We start from the raw sequence: 17,137 nt of genomic DNA, 5'->3' as shown, positions 1-17,137 counted from the left end.
CCACTCAGAGCAAACATGGAAGGGTTTGAGGAAAGCAACAGAACGGCCCTGAATGACTACCACTTCGAGTCCTTCCCACCACCTGTCCCCATATATATATATATATATATATATATATATATATATATATATATATATATATCTCATACAATTTTCTGTCTGTGTGTATGTCTGCAGGCCAGAGGAGGGCACCAGACCTCATTACAGATGGTTGTGAGCCACCATGTGGTTGCCGGGAATTGAACTCAGGACCTTTGGAAGAGCAGGCAATGCTCTTAACCCCTGAGCCATGTCTCCAGTCCTCCCACCTGTTCCCCTTTACATCAGTATCTGCTTCTCGGCATTTCTCTACTTTCTCTCCTTCTCCCTTTCAGAGTTGAAGTAGCATTTATCACACAAAGGCACATTTAACCTTTATCTTTTTATATCCACATGGCCCTTGCTTAATTTCCCACACACCTCTCCTCCAGTGTGGGGTAGAACAACTACTACAAAATGGACACTGACGTTTTCAGCTATTTTTATGAGGTTACAAAGTTACATAAAAATTTTAAATGATGTACATAAATTAACTTTCACCTCAGAATTTCAAATAATCAGAAAGAAATTAAACAAGTTTTCAGTAAAATATGCTGTTTCCTGAGTATATACCCACTCACCTTAGGCACTAACATCAAGGCCAATGTGCTTTTTACAAAAAAAAAAAAGTTTTACCTTTAAAATATTACATTTAGTGTAATATTACTACAGTGCTCATGTGGCGATCAGTTAGATCTCTCCTTCCACCATATGAGTCCCAGACACTGAACACAGGCTGTCAGGTTTGGTGTCAAATGCCTTTACCAGCACAGCCATTTCGGTGGCCCATAGACTTTTATTACATTTATTTCTTCAATGCAGGGTGGGTGGGTGTGTTGGTGCGCATGTGTGGATGCCAGCACACAACTCACAGTTCTCTCCTTCTGCCACATGTGTCTCTGGGATTGAACTCCAGCTGCCAGGCTTGGCAGGAAGCCCTTTGCCCATTGAGCCATCTCTCAAGTCCTAATGGGCTATTTATTATAAAAATCACTACCAACTAGTGGTAAACTTATTTCCATGGTCATAGACTATACACAGGTACAAAATGGGCTCTACCAACAAACGATACCAAAAGGAACTCTGCAAGCCTTCTAATCCTTGGCAATTCAGTAATTTTTCCTCATTTCTTCTACTTGAAATACATTAGTTGCTTTTCATAAACTATCATATTCTGGAAAGTTTATGTGAATATAAGGCATAAAGCTTATGAGATGTCAATTATGTAAGTTGCATATTATTTCATTAAAGCAAAACCAATTTTGGATGCCACTGATTCTCCTTTAGGATATACATCCTCTATTTCATCTCATTTGGAAAGAAAAATTATTTAAATAGCTCCCCGAAGCTTGGAGAGATGGCTCAGTACTCGCTTTTTCTTGCAGAGGACACAGGCTCAGTTGCCAGCACTGACATGGTGGATACAATATCCTCCTGTGGCCTCAGAGGGCACCAGGCATGCACATGGTGCACATATATACAGGCAACCAAAACACTCATACACATAAAATAAAATAAATAAATTTTAAGGGGGAAAAAAAAAGCATCCCAAATGAAGACGAATCATATCTTTCACTAATAAAGAAATCTAAATTAACATTACCTTGTACCAATATAGCTTCAGCAAATATTAATGAGTAATTCAGCAATAAAGTATGGTTTCTCTCTAGGACAATTCAGACCACATCAATCTACATCCGAGTTAAGTCAGCCAATTCTTTAATACTGACTGGCAGTTGTAACCTGCCTGGCACCTACACTTGGAATGGTCTGGTGAAGGAAGTTTATGGTACTTACAAAAAACTTCCATCTTAGCAAGGCAATGGTGGCACACATATTAATCCCAGCATTTGGGAGGCAGAGGCACATGGATCTCTGAATTTGAGGCCAGTCTGGTCTACAGAGTGAGTTCAAGGACAGCCGAAGCAACACAGAGAAACCCTGTCTTGAAAAACATACAAACAAAAAGAAACTTCCATCTTATTGGGCTTTTCCCATCAAAAACAAACAAGCAAAAAAACCCAAAACCCTCTCATAGCTACAACTATAGTAGATGAATTAAAGTCAATTTATATTCATAAATAGTATATATAGCTTGATAAAAAGTATTAGTCATTATATTTGTTTAATCAAAATTCCTGTAAGAATGTGCTATTGTTTGTTTGGTTTATATGGTTTGGCGGCTCCAGCTGAGGACATGTGTATGCTAGCAATGCTTCACACTGAGCTACAGCCTTGGACTTCAGGAAAAATTTGAATGGTCTATACACTGCATCCCTAGATAGTGGAATAGCCATTCCTGTAATGCTTCCACATAATCAAGATTAAGTTGGCAAAGTGCCAGAGTATACCTGTCAGCCATGGCCAATGATCTGATGGAAGACAGTAAATTCTGAAACTATCTAAGGGCTATCAGATCTACATATTCCCATCAATATTTCCTTTGGAGCATGTTGGGGATTAAATAAAAAACCTGGGGTCACAGTCATACTAAACATACAATCTACCAATAAAGTTATCTCCGGTCCCTATTTAAAAATATTTTAAAGGTCATGTGACTGTTTATTATTACAAAATGAGTACACACATACACACACAATCACACCATAAAAAATAAGATTGAAAGCATCTAATTCAGATTGTCAATCTAAATCTACAGCTTAATCCAGCTGTACCACGCAGATCTAATACCACCCCCACAGTAGCATGGCAGGCAAAGGATGTCACTAACACTAAGATGACACAAGCCCCCCCCCAGGCCCTTGAAGGCAAATCAGGTCTTCCAAGGAAGGGCTACTAGAGAGCACTCTGGCCATTTTCTTGATGGAGTGGTATTGGCCACAGAAAGAAACAGTAGACTATATTTGTTCAGGTAACGCCTGAGTACTACTCTTTTGCTTTGACAGCACTGAGGGAGGGAAGCTACCTAGAGGGTCTTTTAACACCAAGAATGAAGCTCAGTCATGCACAAGCAACTCACACTAAGAGGCAAACTGAAAATGCTGAGACCAAATGTCTTAAAAATATTTTAGTTTGGGGCTGGAGAGATGGCTCTTCCAGAGGACCCAGGTTGAATGACCAGCACCCACATGGCAGCTCACAACAATCTGTAACCTCGGTTCTAGAGGATCAGATACCCTCTTCTAGTCTGATTGGCATAGGGCATGCATGTGATACACAGACATACATGTAGACAAAATACCCATACACATAAAATCTACAAATATTGACTCAGCAGCTGTATCTTCACTAATTTAGTCAAAGGAAATAGATCTTGTCCACAGGTAAGGATGTGATTTATAATGGATGTGAAGGAAGAAAAAGCGAGGATTAGAAAGACGTCGTCAGTGTAAGAAGGCGCTCACTGTAAATTAAGCCAACATCTTCACTGATCCCCACTCACAGGCCTTAGAAACGGAACTTGCACTGAATATTAAAACAGACATTAATGATAAACTGTACTCAAATACACTACCACGATCATTCAATATATCACTAAGAAAGCAAAGTGGAGAATGGGGGTAACATGGCTCATGCCTTGTAATCCTAGTGTTTGGAAGACAGGCAGGATTGCGGGGAGTTTGAGGCTAACCTGGACTATACAGTAAATTTTAGACCTGCCCACACAAAATAAACCAACATAAAGAACACAATCCTATGCAGAAGTGAGTATGAAACCCACTGGGAACCTCTGCATTTCTAGATGTTGGGTCTGTGGTGGTCTTTCTTTCTGCTTTCTTCTCAAAGGACAATGTGCTATTCTGAAAACCTGACTATTGCATGTTAACTCAGGACTACTTTCTCCTTTGGCAATAACCATTGGGAATAATATAGAAACTTGGCTCTTCAAGAAAAAAAAATTATAGATCACAAACATGATGCAGCCTTCATGTTTCCAGGATCTAAAATTAATTTTCACTGGTTATATTAAATTGATAAGCCTGTCATAGCAAGTTAAAAATCTTTGGAAATCACCAGGACCTGGTGGCATGAAACTTTAATTCCAGTGTTTGTGAGGCAGAAGTGGAGACAGAGAATCTCTGTGAACTCTACATCTTGTCTCAAAAACAAATAGTTTGCTCCAAAGCCACAGAGAAACCCTGTCTCGGAAAAAAAAAAAAATAGTTTGCACTATTATTAATCTGGGATAGCATTAAATCTGTCTGAGAATACAGCCATCAATGACTAGCCAATAAACAAGAGAAACAACAGATTTTAAAAGCAAGACCCCTGACTTTTCACAGGCATTGAACTTAGCTCCCTGGAAAGAGGCCAGCTTAGCAACAGAGGAAAAGAGGAAAATGTTCCGAGGACGCCTGGGTTGACAACTTTTAACTACAGCCTGTGCCCTGTTCATTATATTCAACTCCTTTCATGCTCTACCTTAAAAGGGACAGAAGTATTTTAGGCTAAAATCCAATTAGCAGCTCTGCAAACAATCTTTTGAAGGTTCATTTCTTATCTGCAAACACAGAGATCTCAAACTGCTAATGAAGCAACTAGAGCTTATTAAACACCACGGCTTCAGGCACTGCGCTAATCGACTCCCTACACCTTAATGAGTCCTGGAAGCTGCCCTGCACTGCCCACTGCAGTATTCTCTGTCAGGAAGGAAAAGGCTGGCAGCCAGAGGGCACTGTGAAGTGTTTACAGGGAGATTCATCCAGACAAGGCCATCAACTATAGTGGGCCACAATACAGGGCACTCTGGAACTCCTCCAGTTAAGAGCATGAACACAATGTTAAGAGACCACCTCAGTAAAAATAGCACGAAAGGAAAAAAAAAAAGCTCACTCATCATAAACTTGTTTTTAAAAAATTCTCTTGGCTTTAAAAATATGCCTAAAGTGTTTTTAAATTCCCAGGTTTGACAAATTTATATGAAGTGGTGGACTTTAAGGGAGCCTTCTGGGTGTCACTCTCAAAGGTAGGATCAGTGCAGACATGGATGAGAGGAATGACAGGGTGACAGAAATAAAATGAGTAAGAAATCCTTCCTGTCGAAGCACAGCCATCAAAGCTATCTGGAGAAAACAACTGCTGGCCATAGTAAAAGCACAAAGGCACCAGAAACGATGGGAACATCGTGGTTATTTTCTGGGTAATTATTCAGCCATCACTTGTTTAGTATAAGGAACTGTTTAGGTAATACATAGTCCAGACCACAGCTAAAGTGCTCAAGATAAAAACACAGGATGAACCCTGAAGGTTATGTAAAGCACCCTATACTTAAAACTGGGCTAGGCCAAGGAGCTCAACACCCCCGGGCTGGGGAACGTAACTTCATAGAGAGTTTGCCTAGCATGCACAAACTCCTGGATTTCATACTTAGCGCCACATAAAATCCAGGCTCACTGGGCCACACCAGTAACCCCAACATCTTTCTTGTGGAGGAGGCAGGAGGATCATCTTCAGCTACAAGACATGAGAGCGTTTCTCAAAAAAAAAAAAAAAAAAAAAAAAAAACCCAAAACACCAGCACCAAAAGGCTCCCATGCCAGTAGCCGCTATGACAAAAGGAAAAAAATGAACAAATATTAAAAAAATAACTTAACTTCTTTTTTTTTTCTTTTGGAGGGGGGAATTCAACTCCTATTCGTATCCACATACCATAATGTGTCCCTACATCGAAAAGCACTGAAGGTGCTTAAAGACCGACTAGCAGAGACAAACCTTCCGAGGTCCCCATTTTCCCTCCCACGTGGTGCAGGCCAGCATCCGTTCCCCCACACTCCGCAGGCCACCGCTGCCTTGCGACACCTGCTCGCAGCCCTCTGACCGAGCGCAGTACCTCCTGCGCTCCCCAGGCTCTCCAGCGTCCGCACCTCCGAAGCGGTGAGTGACTGCAGCGTAGCCAGCGACAAGCAGGGGGCTAGAGCCACGGGGGCTAGAAGCGATCGCCCCTGATGACAGGCACACCAGCCAGGATTTGTTTAAAGGAGAGAGGCGGTCGGCGGGTGGGGGATGGGAGCGCAGACGCGCCGGGTGGCGACCGTGGGGACACCGAAGTCCCAACCCTCCCGGGCCGCCCGCCCTCGCTTCACCCCGGTCCGCGGCGGGTGGGGGAACGCGGCAACGCTGGGGCGGAGGACAGCACGGCTCGGGCCCGAGGCTCACCCGCCGGCGAAGAGATGAAGCAGCGTGTTCTCCTTCTGCTGAGCGCCCGTCGCCATGGCCGCGCCGGCTCCGCGGCCCGCCGCAGCCCGCCGCAGCCGCTCGAGGGACGCCTCGAGGTCTCGGGCTCCGCTGGCCTCGCTGCCCTCCCTCAGGCAGCCGCCGACTCTCCCATGCGCGAGATCGCGCGCGGGAGGCCCAGGCGCCCGGCTCCCTCCGCGGCGTGGCGCCTGGCCAGTCAGCGGCCTCGGCGGCGCTTCCCAGCCGCTAGCCTGAGCCCCGCGCGCGGCCGTCACGTGGCGGAGGCTGGGCCGTGACGTCACGGGGCGGGACGCGGCGCGGCGGGGGTGTGGGCCCGCATCCCGTGTGTCTATTGGACGACAGGTGGATGTGGGGCGTGGCGATCGTGCAGACGCGGGGCGGGGTCGGTCCCGGGAGGTTGGCCGTGCGAGGCTGTCCAGGCTTGCGAGTGGATGGCGTGAAAACCTGCCCAAGCGGCTGGGTCATTGTAACCAGGCCCCAAGCTCCCGGTCTCGCCTTTAAAAAAAAAAAAAAAAAAAAAAAAAAAAAAGGCCGGGCGGTGTTGGCGCACGCCTTTAATCCCAGCACTTGGGAGGCAGAGGCAGGCGGATCTCTGTGAGTTCGAGACCAGCCTGGTCTACAAGAGCTAGTTCCAGGACAGGCTCCAAAACCACAGAGAAACCCTGTCTCGAAAAAGCAAAAAAAAAAAAAACCTGTGTCAAATAACAACAACAATAAAAAAGCAAGCACTACCTACCACACCCAGCTGTCTGTGTGTGTTGGGCATGTTGTGGGTCCACACATGCCACCCTGCAGGTGTGAGGTCAGAGGACAGCTTGCAGGAATCAGTTCTTGCCTTCCATCCTGTGGGTCCCAGGAACTGAACTCAGGTCATCAGGCTGGACTGCAAGTCCTCTTACCCTGAGCCATCTCCCCAGTCCATTGGATCTTTTTAAGAAGTTAATTTTGTAATATTCCCATGTGCAAAAAAGGACACAGATTATATATTGCATCTCCCAGCTCTGAGCTTAGGAGAAAAAGCAAACACTTGATCTAAAGAGCCTGCTCTCCTCCAGCACACCCTTAGAACTCTGAGAGTTCTTGGTCTTTCTATAGTGTTATATTTGGTATGTATTTTTCAGTGTGAATTTTGTACTGTGTGTTCTAATATGCAGACCGAGGTACCCAAACTGCTTCTCTGCTTAAATGTCCTGGACCACTGCCACACTGAGACTGGCACCTTCTTACCTCCAAGCCCGGCTCTGACTGGGCCTTGCCTGGTTACCCTGGCAGTACCCTGATCACATGACTTCCTCACTTACTTTGTCGTTTTATTTAAACTGTTCTAACCATCCTGGAATGTGAGCTTCGTGGGAGCAGGGAACCTTGTTTTTAGACTTCATGGTTGTTCCAGACAGATTGTTCCTATCACAGTACCTGCTACCCTGCACTGCCCAAGAAACTAATAAACAAATGGCCTAGGTTGAACTTCCCACTCTACTCCTCCCCCGCAAACCTGTTCAGCCTCTGCTGTTCCCTGTCCTGGTAGTGACTCTGTTCCTGCATAGGCACCAAGGCCATAAATTTCTGCTTACAAACTGATTCATATCCCCCCTTCCTCCCTCCCTTCCCGCCCCTACTCTCTCCTCCTCCCCTTTTTTATCTTTCTCCCTCCTCCATCTGACACTTCTAGCTCCTGGAACCTATCCCTTTCTTTTATCTCTCCTACTTTGCCACTAGCTAGAAGCCACCTGTTCATGCAATCCGCTCCTTTTGTCCCTTTACCCTCCGGAGTGTCCAGGGGCGGAATACACCAACCTTTTGTATTCCATTTCCCAGACCTGATGAAAAGCAAAGCGCCACCTTTCCCAGACCCAGCTGCTAGATGCCCTGTGTGCGCACACAGAGCGGCGGCAGTGGGAGGCGAGTGGTGGGTAAACACAGCCGATCTGTGTTTGATAGGGGCACTGCTGAGAAACAACTGCTAGGCTCGTGGTCATGTAAAATACAAACACAGTGATTGTTCTATATTAAATCCATCACTGTCAGGCAGCGTGGGGGAATAGTAGCCCTCCAAGTCTGGGATTATAGTTCAGTGGTAGCGCTCTGGGTGTGGGTGTGGGTGGGTGCACACCAGCTGTGCTCTAATAATAGAGAAAGGAAAGAAAAAGGTGAGATTTTTCATGCTTCCTGTATCTACCCAAACCCCTTGCTTCAGTTGCTTAGGAAGTGAGAGCTTGTCTTAGTTAGCTAAAGTTGATTTTTAAAGCTTTTAATAAAAAGCATTTATAAGTGTTATTGCCTGCATGTATGTATACTACATGTATGCCTGGTGACCAATGAGGCCAAAAGAAGGAGTCAGATCCCCTGGAGCTGGAGTTACAGATGGTTGTGAACCACCATGTTGGTGATGGGAAGAGAACTGGTATTTTCTGAGGTGGTTGAGCCGTCTCTCCAGCCCCAGCTGAAAGTGGTTTGTAGGGTAGTGGAGAGCCTAGGCAGACTACTGTCAGCCTCTCAACCAGAAGGGAACTGTCCCTTTCTAGGCAGGACTCTGGGTTTTGTTGTCTGTTTCTGCCCCGAGTCAGGGTCTCACTTTGCAGCACTGGTCAATCTGGAACTTTCAAGGTACACCAAACTAACCTTGAACTCAGCTCAGTTTGCGTGCCTCAGCCTCCCAAGAGCCACCACACCCCATCCTAAATCAGAGGAGGTGTCACCCTTGGAGCCCTCCCCTTTCCTGGGCTGCTGTGTGAGGCTGGGTGTCAGGCTCTGATGCCCAGGAAGAGCCAGTCTCTTGGCTGCTCCTCCGGCCTGTCAGTGCAGTGCTGGGCTGGACTTGCCGCTGAGACTCCTCGTCTCCTTGTCAGCAGCAAGGCAGCGCTCCTGTGGGAATTTTCCCAAGGTCTTTCCCGTATATCATCTCACTGCAAACCCCTGTCGCTGGCAGCCCTGTTGTTTGGTTCCCTCTTTACCAACAAGCAGGACAGATCTGTTCAAGGTCAACAGCTAAGTTGGAGGCTGACGTAATGACTTGTCACGCCTCCGCCTCCGTGCTTTTGAACGCGCGGCTTCTGATGCCAAGATGTCACCCTTCCTCCACTGCCCCAGTTCCTTCTGGGCCTAGACTACCTCTCCTCCCTCCCCCTTGCAGTGAGTCTTTCGAGCTGGCTCAGAGACTGGCCTCTTTGCAAAGCCTCCCTGCTAATGCCTCTTGCTCCCGTTCCCGCCCACTGAGAGGATTTGACTGCAGCGCCTGCCCGCCTGCACTAGCCCTTACTCCCCGGTGTATCTATCTCTTGCTGGGAAGGAAGACCAAGGCGGCATTTTCAGAAGGAAGTCTGGAACTTTCTGTTGACATATGTAAACAAGTTATTTGGCTCAGCCGTCCCATGTGGAGGGAAGCTAGAGGTTTCATGTGTTTAGCACAGCTCTTGAGACTTTATCCTGTCCCAAGCAGTAGTCTGGGCTCTGAGGGTCCCCAGAGGCTGAAATGGACACAAACGCTTGATGAGACGTGCAAACCTTTGGGTCAGTTAGTAGTGTGCTTGAAAAAAGCCTCCTGGGTCATATCCAACACCGCATAAAATCTGGGCATGGATTGGAGAGTTAAGAGCACCAGCTGCCCTTCCAGAGGATCAGGGTTTGATTCCCCGCACCCTCAGTTTGTTTACAACTGACCATTAACTCCACTTCCAGGGGATCTGGTGATCTCTTCTGGCCCCCAAGAGTGGTACACAGTGGTACACAGGCACACAGTGGTACACAGTGGTACACAGGCACACAGTGGTACACAGAAATACATTCAGAAAAAAAATCACATATCTACATATAAATAAACAAACAAACTGGGCATTGTAGGTGGAGTTCTTCATGGGGACGGACAGCTCCCCAAATAACCATGCAAAGACTTATTAATTATAAATGTTTGGCCAATCACTTAGGCTTGTTACTAACTAGCTCTTACAACTTAACCCATGTTTCTTATCTACGCTCTTCCACTTGGCGGTACTTTTTTTCAGTATGGCATGTTCATCTCCTGCTTCCTTTGCATCTGGCTGGCCACTCTGCCCTCCTTCTCTGGGTTCTCAGTTTGGCTGGCCCACCTAAGCTCCTTCTGCCTAGCTATTGGCTAGTTAGCTCTTCATTAACAATGAGAGCAGCACATCTTCACAAATGACCAAAAGGATCATTCCACAGCTGGACATGGCAGTATCCCCAGAAGAGGCAGAGCCAGAGGATGAGAAATTCTCAGTCATCCTTTGCTACATAGTGAGTTCCAGGCCAGCCTGGGCTATATGAAACTTTGTCTCAAAAAGAAAAAATATACAATCAAGTTCAGTAATTACAACAAAAGGGTAAAATATGACCAAATGGCTCATGATCCGGGAATGTGAAGCGGGTTTACCTTTGAAACACTACTCAGCAATAATACACTACTCAGCAGGGTGGGTGGGTGGGTGGGTGGGAGAGGAAAGCATGCGGTCAGCAGGTCGAGAGAACAAAGGTGGGTGGGGAGGGGGAATGAGGATGTCAATAAACACAGAAAGGTGTTTGGCGTGCGTGCACACTGCTCATGATAAAAGCCCTCAGCAATCTTCTTGCTGATAAACGGTGTCTACGCCAGGCATGCAGTACACACCTGTAATCTAGCCCTTGTGTGCCGTCATAGTGAGTCAGCTAGGGCTGTAGAAACCTATTATTTCCTCTGCCTATTTAAAGAATAAAAAAGCAGGAAAAGCAAGGTCTCACCACAGTCAATTTTTTTTTTTTAAATTTTTGTTTTATGTGCTTGGGTGTTTTGTCTGCATGTGTGACTGCGTGTTACCTGTCTGCCATATCCCCTTGGAGGACAGAAGAGAGCATCGGACCCCCTGGGACTGAAGTGTACAAGGTTGTGAGCTGCCATATGGGTGCTGGGAAGAAAACGCCTGTCCTCTGCTAGAGCAGCCAGTGCTCTTACCTCGTGAGCCATTTCTCCAACTCCCGCAACCAAGTTTTAGTAAAAGCAGAAACACACAAAGCAAAGTACATGTAAAGACAGCTTCCCAGGTGGGAAGGGAACCTAAAGTGGTTCTGGAGTTTGTCTCAGAGACAAACTTTTTGTGTTTGGAGATTGGCTTCCCCTCTTTTTTTTTTCCCTCATAACTGACTGGTTTGGGCTGTCACAGGGGGTCGGGTAATCTAGACGAAGAGAGGGAACAGATTGATTCTTGACACAGGAAAACAATTCATCTCACCCTCCTTAGAAAGCTCCACTGAAAAATTCTCTCTGGCAGGAAAAAAATCTGCCAAATCAAAGTGTATTAATCCACCTGGAGTCTCTTTTCCCTTTCTGCCTGACTACCTGGGATCTTGTGGACTCCTAGTCCTTCACTGGGGAGGTAGAGGCAAGAGAATCAGGAATTTAAAGGGAGCCTGAGCTCTGTGAGACTCTATCTCAAAACAAAAACAATCCTACAGCTGACATCATACTTAATGATAAACAGCGACTGCCTAATCCCCAAGATTAGCATCAAAGACGTTAGCTCTAACCTCTTCTTCATCTGTATTAGTGGTTCCAGACAGTGCAGTAAGGCAAGAAAAGAAAAGCACAAAGACTGTGTGCTGGGTTGTCGTCAGCGGCTCCATCTTGGTTTATTCTCCTCCTCTTTCATTCTCAGGGCTTGTCTTCACTCTGCATTCAGACTGTCTTGCTCTAAAGAGTAAGAGACTGAGTTCAGCCCCAGTGGGGTGACTCTGTGAACTCCACCACCACCCAGACTCGGGGAAGAGGCAGCTGGAGAAGACTGCCATGAAATGCAGTTTTCTGGGTGGGGTGTGGCTATTGTAATCACGAACCCACAAGATCTGCACAAGAGCAAGCTAGCCAAAATCCTGGCACAGATAGGGTGATGTGGGATTCCCCTCTGTATGCTGTGAATATATACTATTACCGTTGACTAATAAAGAAGCTTCATTGGCCTGTGGAAAGGCAGAATATAGCAAGGTGGGAAATTTAAGCAGAGATAAGAGGAAGAAAGAAAGCAGAGTCAGGCAGATGCCGCGTAGCCACTCAAGAAGCAGGAGGTAACAAACCACGAGCCTTGTGGTAAAATATAAAATAATAGAAATGGGTTAAGATGTAAGAGTTAGTTAGTAAGAAGCCTGAGTTAAAAGGTCAAAAAGTAGGTAATTAATATTAAGCCTCAGAGCCGGGCAGTGGTGGCACACACCTTTAATTCCAGCACTCGGGAGGCAGAGGCAAAGGCAGAGGCAGGCGGATCTTTGTGAGTTCGAGACCAGCCTGATCTACAAGAGCTAGCTGCAGGACAGGTTCCAAAGCTACAGAGAAACCCTGTCTCGGAAAAAAAAAAAATTAAGCCTCAGAGTGGTTATTTCATAAGCAGCTGTGGGAACTAGTGAGTGGGGCCTGGTGGGTGAGAGAAACCTGTCCGGAGGACGGAGAATACTTCCAGTCTCTGGTTACAGAGTAGAGGAGCTCCAGGCCCCACTCTTTCCTGAGGAGCCACTGGCAGAGAGTAATTGGTGGGGGAGGAAGAATCATTCATTTCCAAGGATGTGGCCACTGATGGGGATTCCATGCTCCAGTGGATGGCCTCACACCCATGCACATATGGGCAGCACTAACTGCACTTTGTGGGTGAGAGAGAGAAAGAGATGGAAAAGGCATGTTGAAGAAACATGGGGATGGGGAAATGCAGGTAGATAGGGTTGTATTTCATTATATAGATATATTCACACACATATAAATACACACACATATGTATATGTATGCATTTGTGGCAATTGCCAGGAGAGTATCACCCCTGGTAGGTGTCAAAAGACCAGGCTACCTGACTAAAGTTCTCGGGGAATGCTTGCTTCTGCAGGCATCTCCTAACCTGGTCCTCATGTAAGCATCTCCTCCTTTCCCAAAGATTGGAAGGAGGTCTGGGCCATTAGTCCAGGTAAGTAGCATCCTCAGGGGGGCCTGCTGTGTCTTCTTTAACATCCGTCTCTTGGACATTGGCTTTCTGTGTAATAGGCCTGAGTTTGTTAACATTTGGAAGGGAGAAGTCAAAGCCTCTTTAGTCACAGATGATGTAATTGTTACGAAATCCCGAGTAATTTCTGCAGCATCTCAGAACTAATTGGTGAATTCAGCAAGGTCACAGGAAGGAAAGTGTATTCAAAAGAAGTGTCTTTTTTATCTTATTTATTTTCAAATAATTGGCTTTTGAAGCTTCAAGAAACCCTGTTTGGGGCCAATAAGATGACTCAGCAGAAAAGGTACTTGATGACTCAGCAGGGAAAGGTACTTTGCCGTCCTGTCTGGCTTCAGTACCAGAGCCCACACAATGGGAAGAGAGAGCAGGCTCTGCAAACTGTTTTTTTTTTTGTTTGTTTGTTTGTTTTTGTTTTTGATTTTCGAGACAGGGTTTCTCTGTAGTTTTTGGGTTCCTGTCCTGGAACTAGCTCTTGTAGACCAGGCTGGCCTCGAACTCACAGAGATCCGCCTGCCTCTGCCTCCCGAGTGCTTGCAAGCTGTTCTTGACTTCCAAACATGCGCAGTGCCACACGTATGACCACATGCACACGAGTAAATGTAATTTAATAGAATCTTATTTATAATAGCAGAGAGAGAGAGAGAGAGAGAGAGAGGAGGTGGAAGACGGGAAGAAACGGGCATAAAAGAGTCCATGGTTCTGTTTATATGACAGAACAGAGGGGGCAGAACTGACCATAGATACTGAACAGATGAGTGGCTGGCTGCCTGGGGTGGGGGATAAGAAGGTCTTAGCCAGGTTACTATTATTGTGATGAAACACCAGGACCAAAAACATCCTGGGGAGAAAGGGTTTGTTTCATTCACAGTTCCACCAAACAGTTCATCAGGGAAAGCAGTGAGGGCAGGAACTCAAGCAGAGCAGGAACCTGGAGGCAGGAGCTGATGCAGAAGCCATGGAGGGATGTTGCTAACTGACTTGCTCTTCATGACTTTCCCATCCTGCTTTCTTATAGAACCCAGGACCACCAGCCTAGGGATGGCCCCGCCCATAATGGGCTCCCACATCTATCACTAATACAGTGCCCTATAGGCTAGCTTATAGCCTGATCTTATGGAGGTATTTTCTCAACTGAGCTTCCCTCCATCTCAGATGACTTCAACTTGTGTCAAGTTGACATGAAACTATCCAGCACAGTGCAGTGTAAGCTGGAGGGAACGTCTTAGGGTCAAGAAAATGTTCTGTGATGTATAGGAATAAGAACCGAATGAGAATAAAATTAATTGAAAGTTCCACTCTGAGGCTGGGCATGGTGGCACATGCCTTTGATCCAGTACTTGGGGAGATGGAAGCAGGTTGATCAGAGGTTCAGAGTCTTCGTCGGCTGCATCTTGAGTTTCTGGCCAACCTAGGATACATGGGACTGTCCAAAGTGAAAGTAAAGTTTAAATTTGCCATGGGTGGTGGATGACGCCTGTCGACTTTTCTGCCAACCTGTGCAGATCTTTGCTGGACCTGGCATCTGAGGACTGGAAGAATGGGGCAGACCACGGCCTAATGCTGGAGACAATCTTACTTCAGTTCCATTGTACTTTTATACATAAATGTAACAAAGAAAGCAATGATCCAAGGAAGGGTGTTTGAGGTCAGAAATACATGTCAATAAACATCAGTAAGCACATACTAAGTATCAACAGAACAGTCCTTTCTCAGGACAGACAATTTAAACATAATTGCCTGGCAGGCACTATAGATTATATCTAGGGAAGAAGAAGAGCAAGACAGAGGGCTGTGCCCACATTCAGGGTCTGGACTGGGTTCTATGACTATGTCCTGACATCCAACGGGACAGAGGGCCGTGTCCAGATTCAGGGTCCACTGACCAGATGGGGTCTATGACTATGTCCTGACATCCAACGAGAATGAATATGACTCATAAATTGAATGTAAATGTTTGTCAAAGGAGGCATGTGATCACATCCAAGAAAATTCAGGAATAAAATGCACCCGAGGACAAAGGCCTGCCTTCTTTCCTGGAGCCTCTCTCACAGTTCCCCAAGGCATTGTGCACTATGCAACATTCTTTTGACTGTGTTCTGACAGGGTTTATAATCCCAGTACTCAGGAAGCAGAGGCAGGAGGATTGGGAGTTCAAGATCATGATCGACTACATAGCAAGTTTGAGGTCATTCTGGGCCACATGAGACCTGTCCCACCACCGCCACCAAAGTCCCCTTTGCAATAGATACATTGTATTGTATGTACGTTGTAGCCCAGTGAAGTTGATTAGATAGAAAAAAGCAAGGCCAACTACATGCACCACTAGCTCAGGGAATGGGGTGTAGCCCAGTGGTAGAGTACACGCTTCGCATTTCCAAGGCCATGGATTCAACCACTAGTATAAAGAGATAGCAAGAACAAAGGTACCGCATGTCAAGTTCAGAGGTGAAGGGGCGCACGTGACCTGTTGATCCAGTCGGCGTCACCAGCTTGGCAGGTGGAAGAAGAAAAGCATCCTTCCCCACTCAGGTTTCCAAGGGCCAGTAGCTTCCAGTGACCTGATGCGGGTTCTGTCTTGTTTCTTCCCCTCACTCTCGCCTCTCAAGCCTCTAATTCTCTAATTCTTGTTTTGCGGCAGAAACTGCTGGCACCAGCAATTGTTCATCACCACCACCGTGGCTTTGGGGCTTCATCGCCTTATGGGGAGCTGTGAAGAACATGTCTGCTTTATGAGCACTGCAGATGGTTTTATTTGGTTTGTTTGTTTTACTCTTTGTTTTTTGGGGGGTCTGTAGCACGAATTCTAATTGGTTTTAATAATAAAGACCTGGAGTCAGATATAGAGGCTTATGCTGAAAGACAGAGAAGCAGAGCAGCCGGCTACTAGTTCTCACCGCTACCACATCCTGGCCGAATGGGGTGTCCCGTCTCTACAAGTCCTCAGACTGAATCCTGAGCTCCTGTCTCCTCTTGCCTTATATTCCTTTCTCTGCCCAGCGTCATCACTCAATGTCTCCACCTCCCTAATGCTGGGATTAAAGGTGTGTGATCCCAAGTGCTGGGATCAAAGCTGTGAGCTCATTTCTTTTTTAGACTGGATCAATCTAGTGTTAAACCCAGGGTGACCTTGAACTCACAGAGATCTGTCTGCCTTTGTCTCCTGAGTGCTGAGATTAAAGGTGTGCGCCACCACTGCCTAACTTGTGTGGCTAACTAGTGGCTTAGCTTTGCACTCTGATCTTCAGGCAAACATTATTTGTTAAAGCACAAATAAAATATCACCACAAGGGGCCCTCCACCCAACTCCCAAGTAAATACACATGGAGGCTTATTTCTTACTTATAAATGCCCAGCCTTAGTTTGGCTTATTTCTAGCCAGCTTTTCTTCCTTTCTTGTTTTTCTTCCTTCCCTTTCCTTCTCTTTCCTTCCTTCCTTCCTTCCTTCCTTCCTTCCTTCCTTCCTTCCTTCCTTCCTTTCCTGAGACAGGGTTTCTCTGTGTAACAGCCTTAGCTGTCCTGGAACTAGCTCTTGTAGATCAGGCTGGACTCAAACTCACAGATATTCACCTGCCTTTGCTCCTTGGGTGCTGGGATTAAAGGCATGTACCACCACCACCATCTGACTTGGCCAGCGTGTCCGGCTTGCCAGTTTTTCTTAAATTATCCCATCTACCTTTTGCATCTGGAATTTTTCCTTTTCTTATTTCTGTAATCTTGCTTTCATTCTTACTCCGTGGCTGGATGAGTGGCTGGCTGACTCCTTCTTTTCTTGATTCTTGATCTTTTTTGCTTTTTCTCCTTCTATTTATTCTCTCTGCCTGACAGCCCCGCCTATCCTTGCTCCTGACTTGCTATTGGCCATTCAGCTCTTTATTAGCCCACTCGGGTGTTTTAAACAGGCAAACTAACACAGCTTCACAGAGTTAAACAAATGC

The 17,137-nt window shown here is 46.1% G+C and overlaps 1 protein-coding gene across 1 annotated transcript in view; it reads right to left on the bottom strand.

Annotated features, from left to right (window-relative positions):
* The window catches only part of Slc25a33 (solute carrier family 25 member 33), a 33,713-nt gene extending 27,235 nt beyond the window's left edge, over positions 1 to 6,478 (bottom strand). Inside the window, exon 1 of the mRNA XM_057784638.1 lies at positions 6,196 to 6,478. Within this exon, the coding sequence (XP_057640621.1) occupies positions 6,196 to 6,251 (56 nt within the window). The 5' untranslated portion in view covers positions 6,252 to 6,478. The remainder of the gene's footprint in view (positions 1 to 6,195) is intronic.
* Positions 6,479 to 17,137: the final 10,659 nt, after the last annotated feature.

The sequence above is a fragment of the Chionomys nivalis genome, chromosome 11, assembly GCF_950005125.1.
Source record: "Chionomys nivalis chromosome 11, mChiNiv1.1, whole genome shotgun sequence".
In the NCBI taxonomy this organism is placed as follows: Eukaryota; Metazoa; Chordata; class Mammalia; order Rodentia; family Cricetidae; genus Chionomys; species Chionomys nivalis.
Note: the sequence above shows the minus strand (reverse complement) of the source record. Positions and strands in the feature narration are given on the sequence as shown.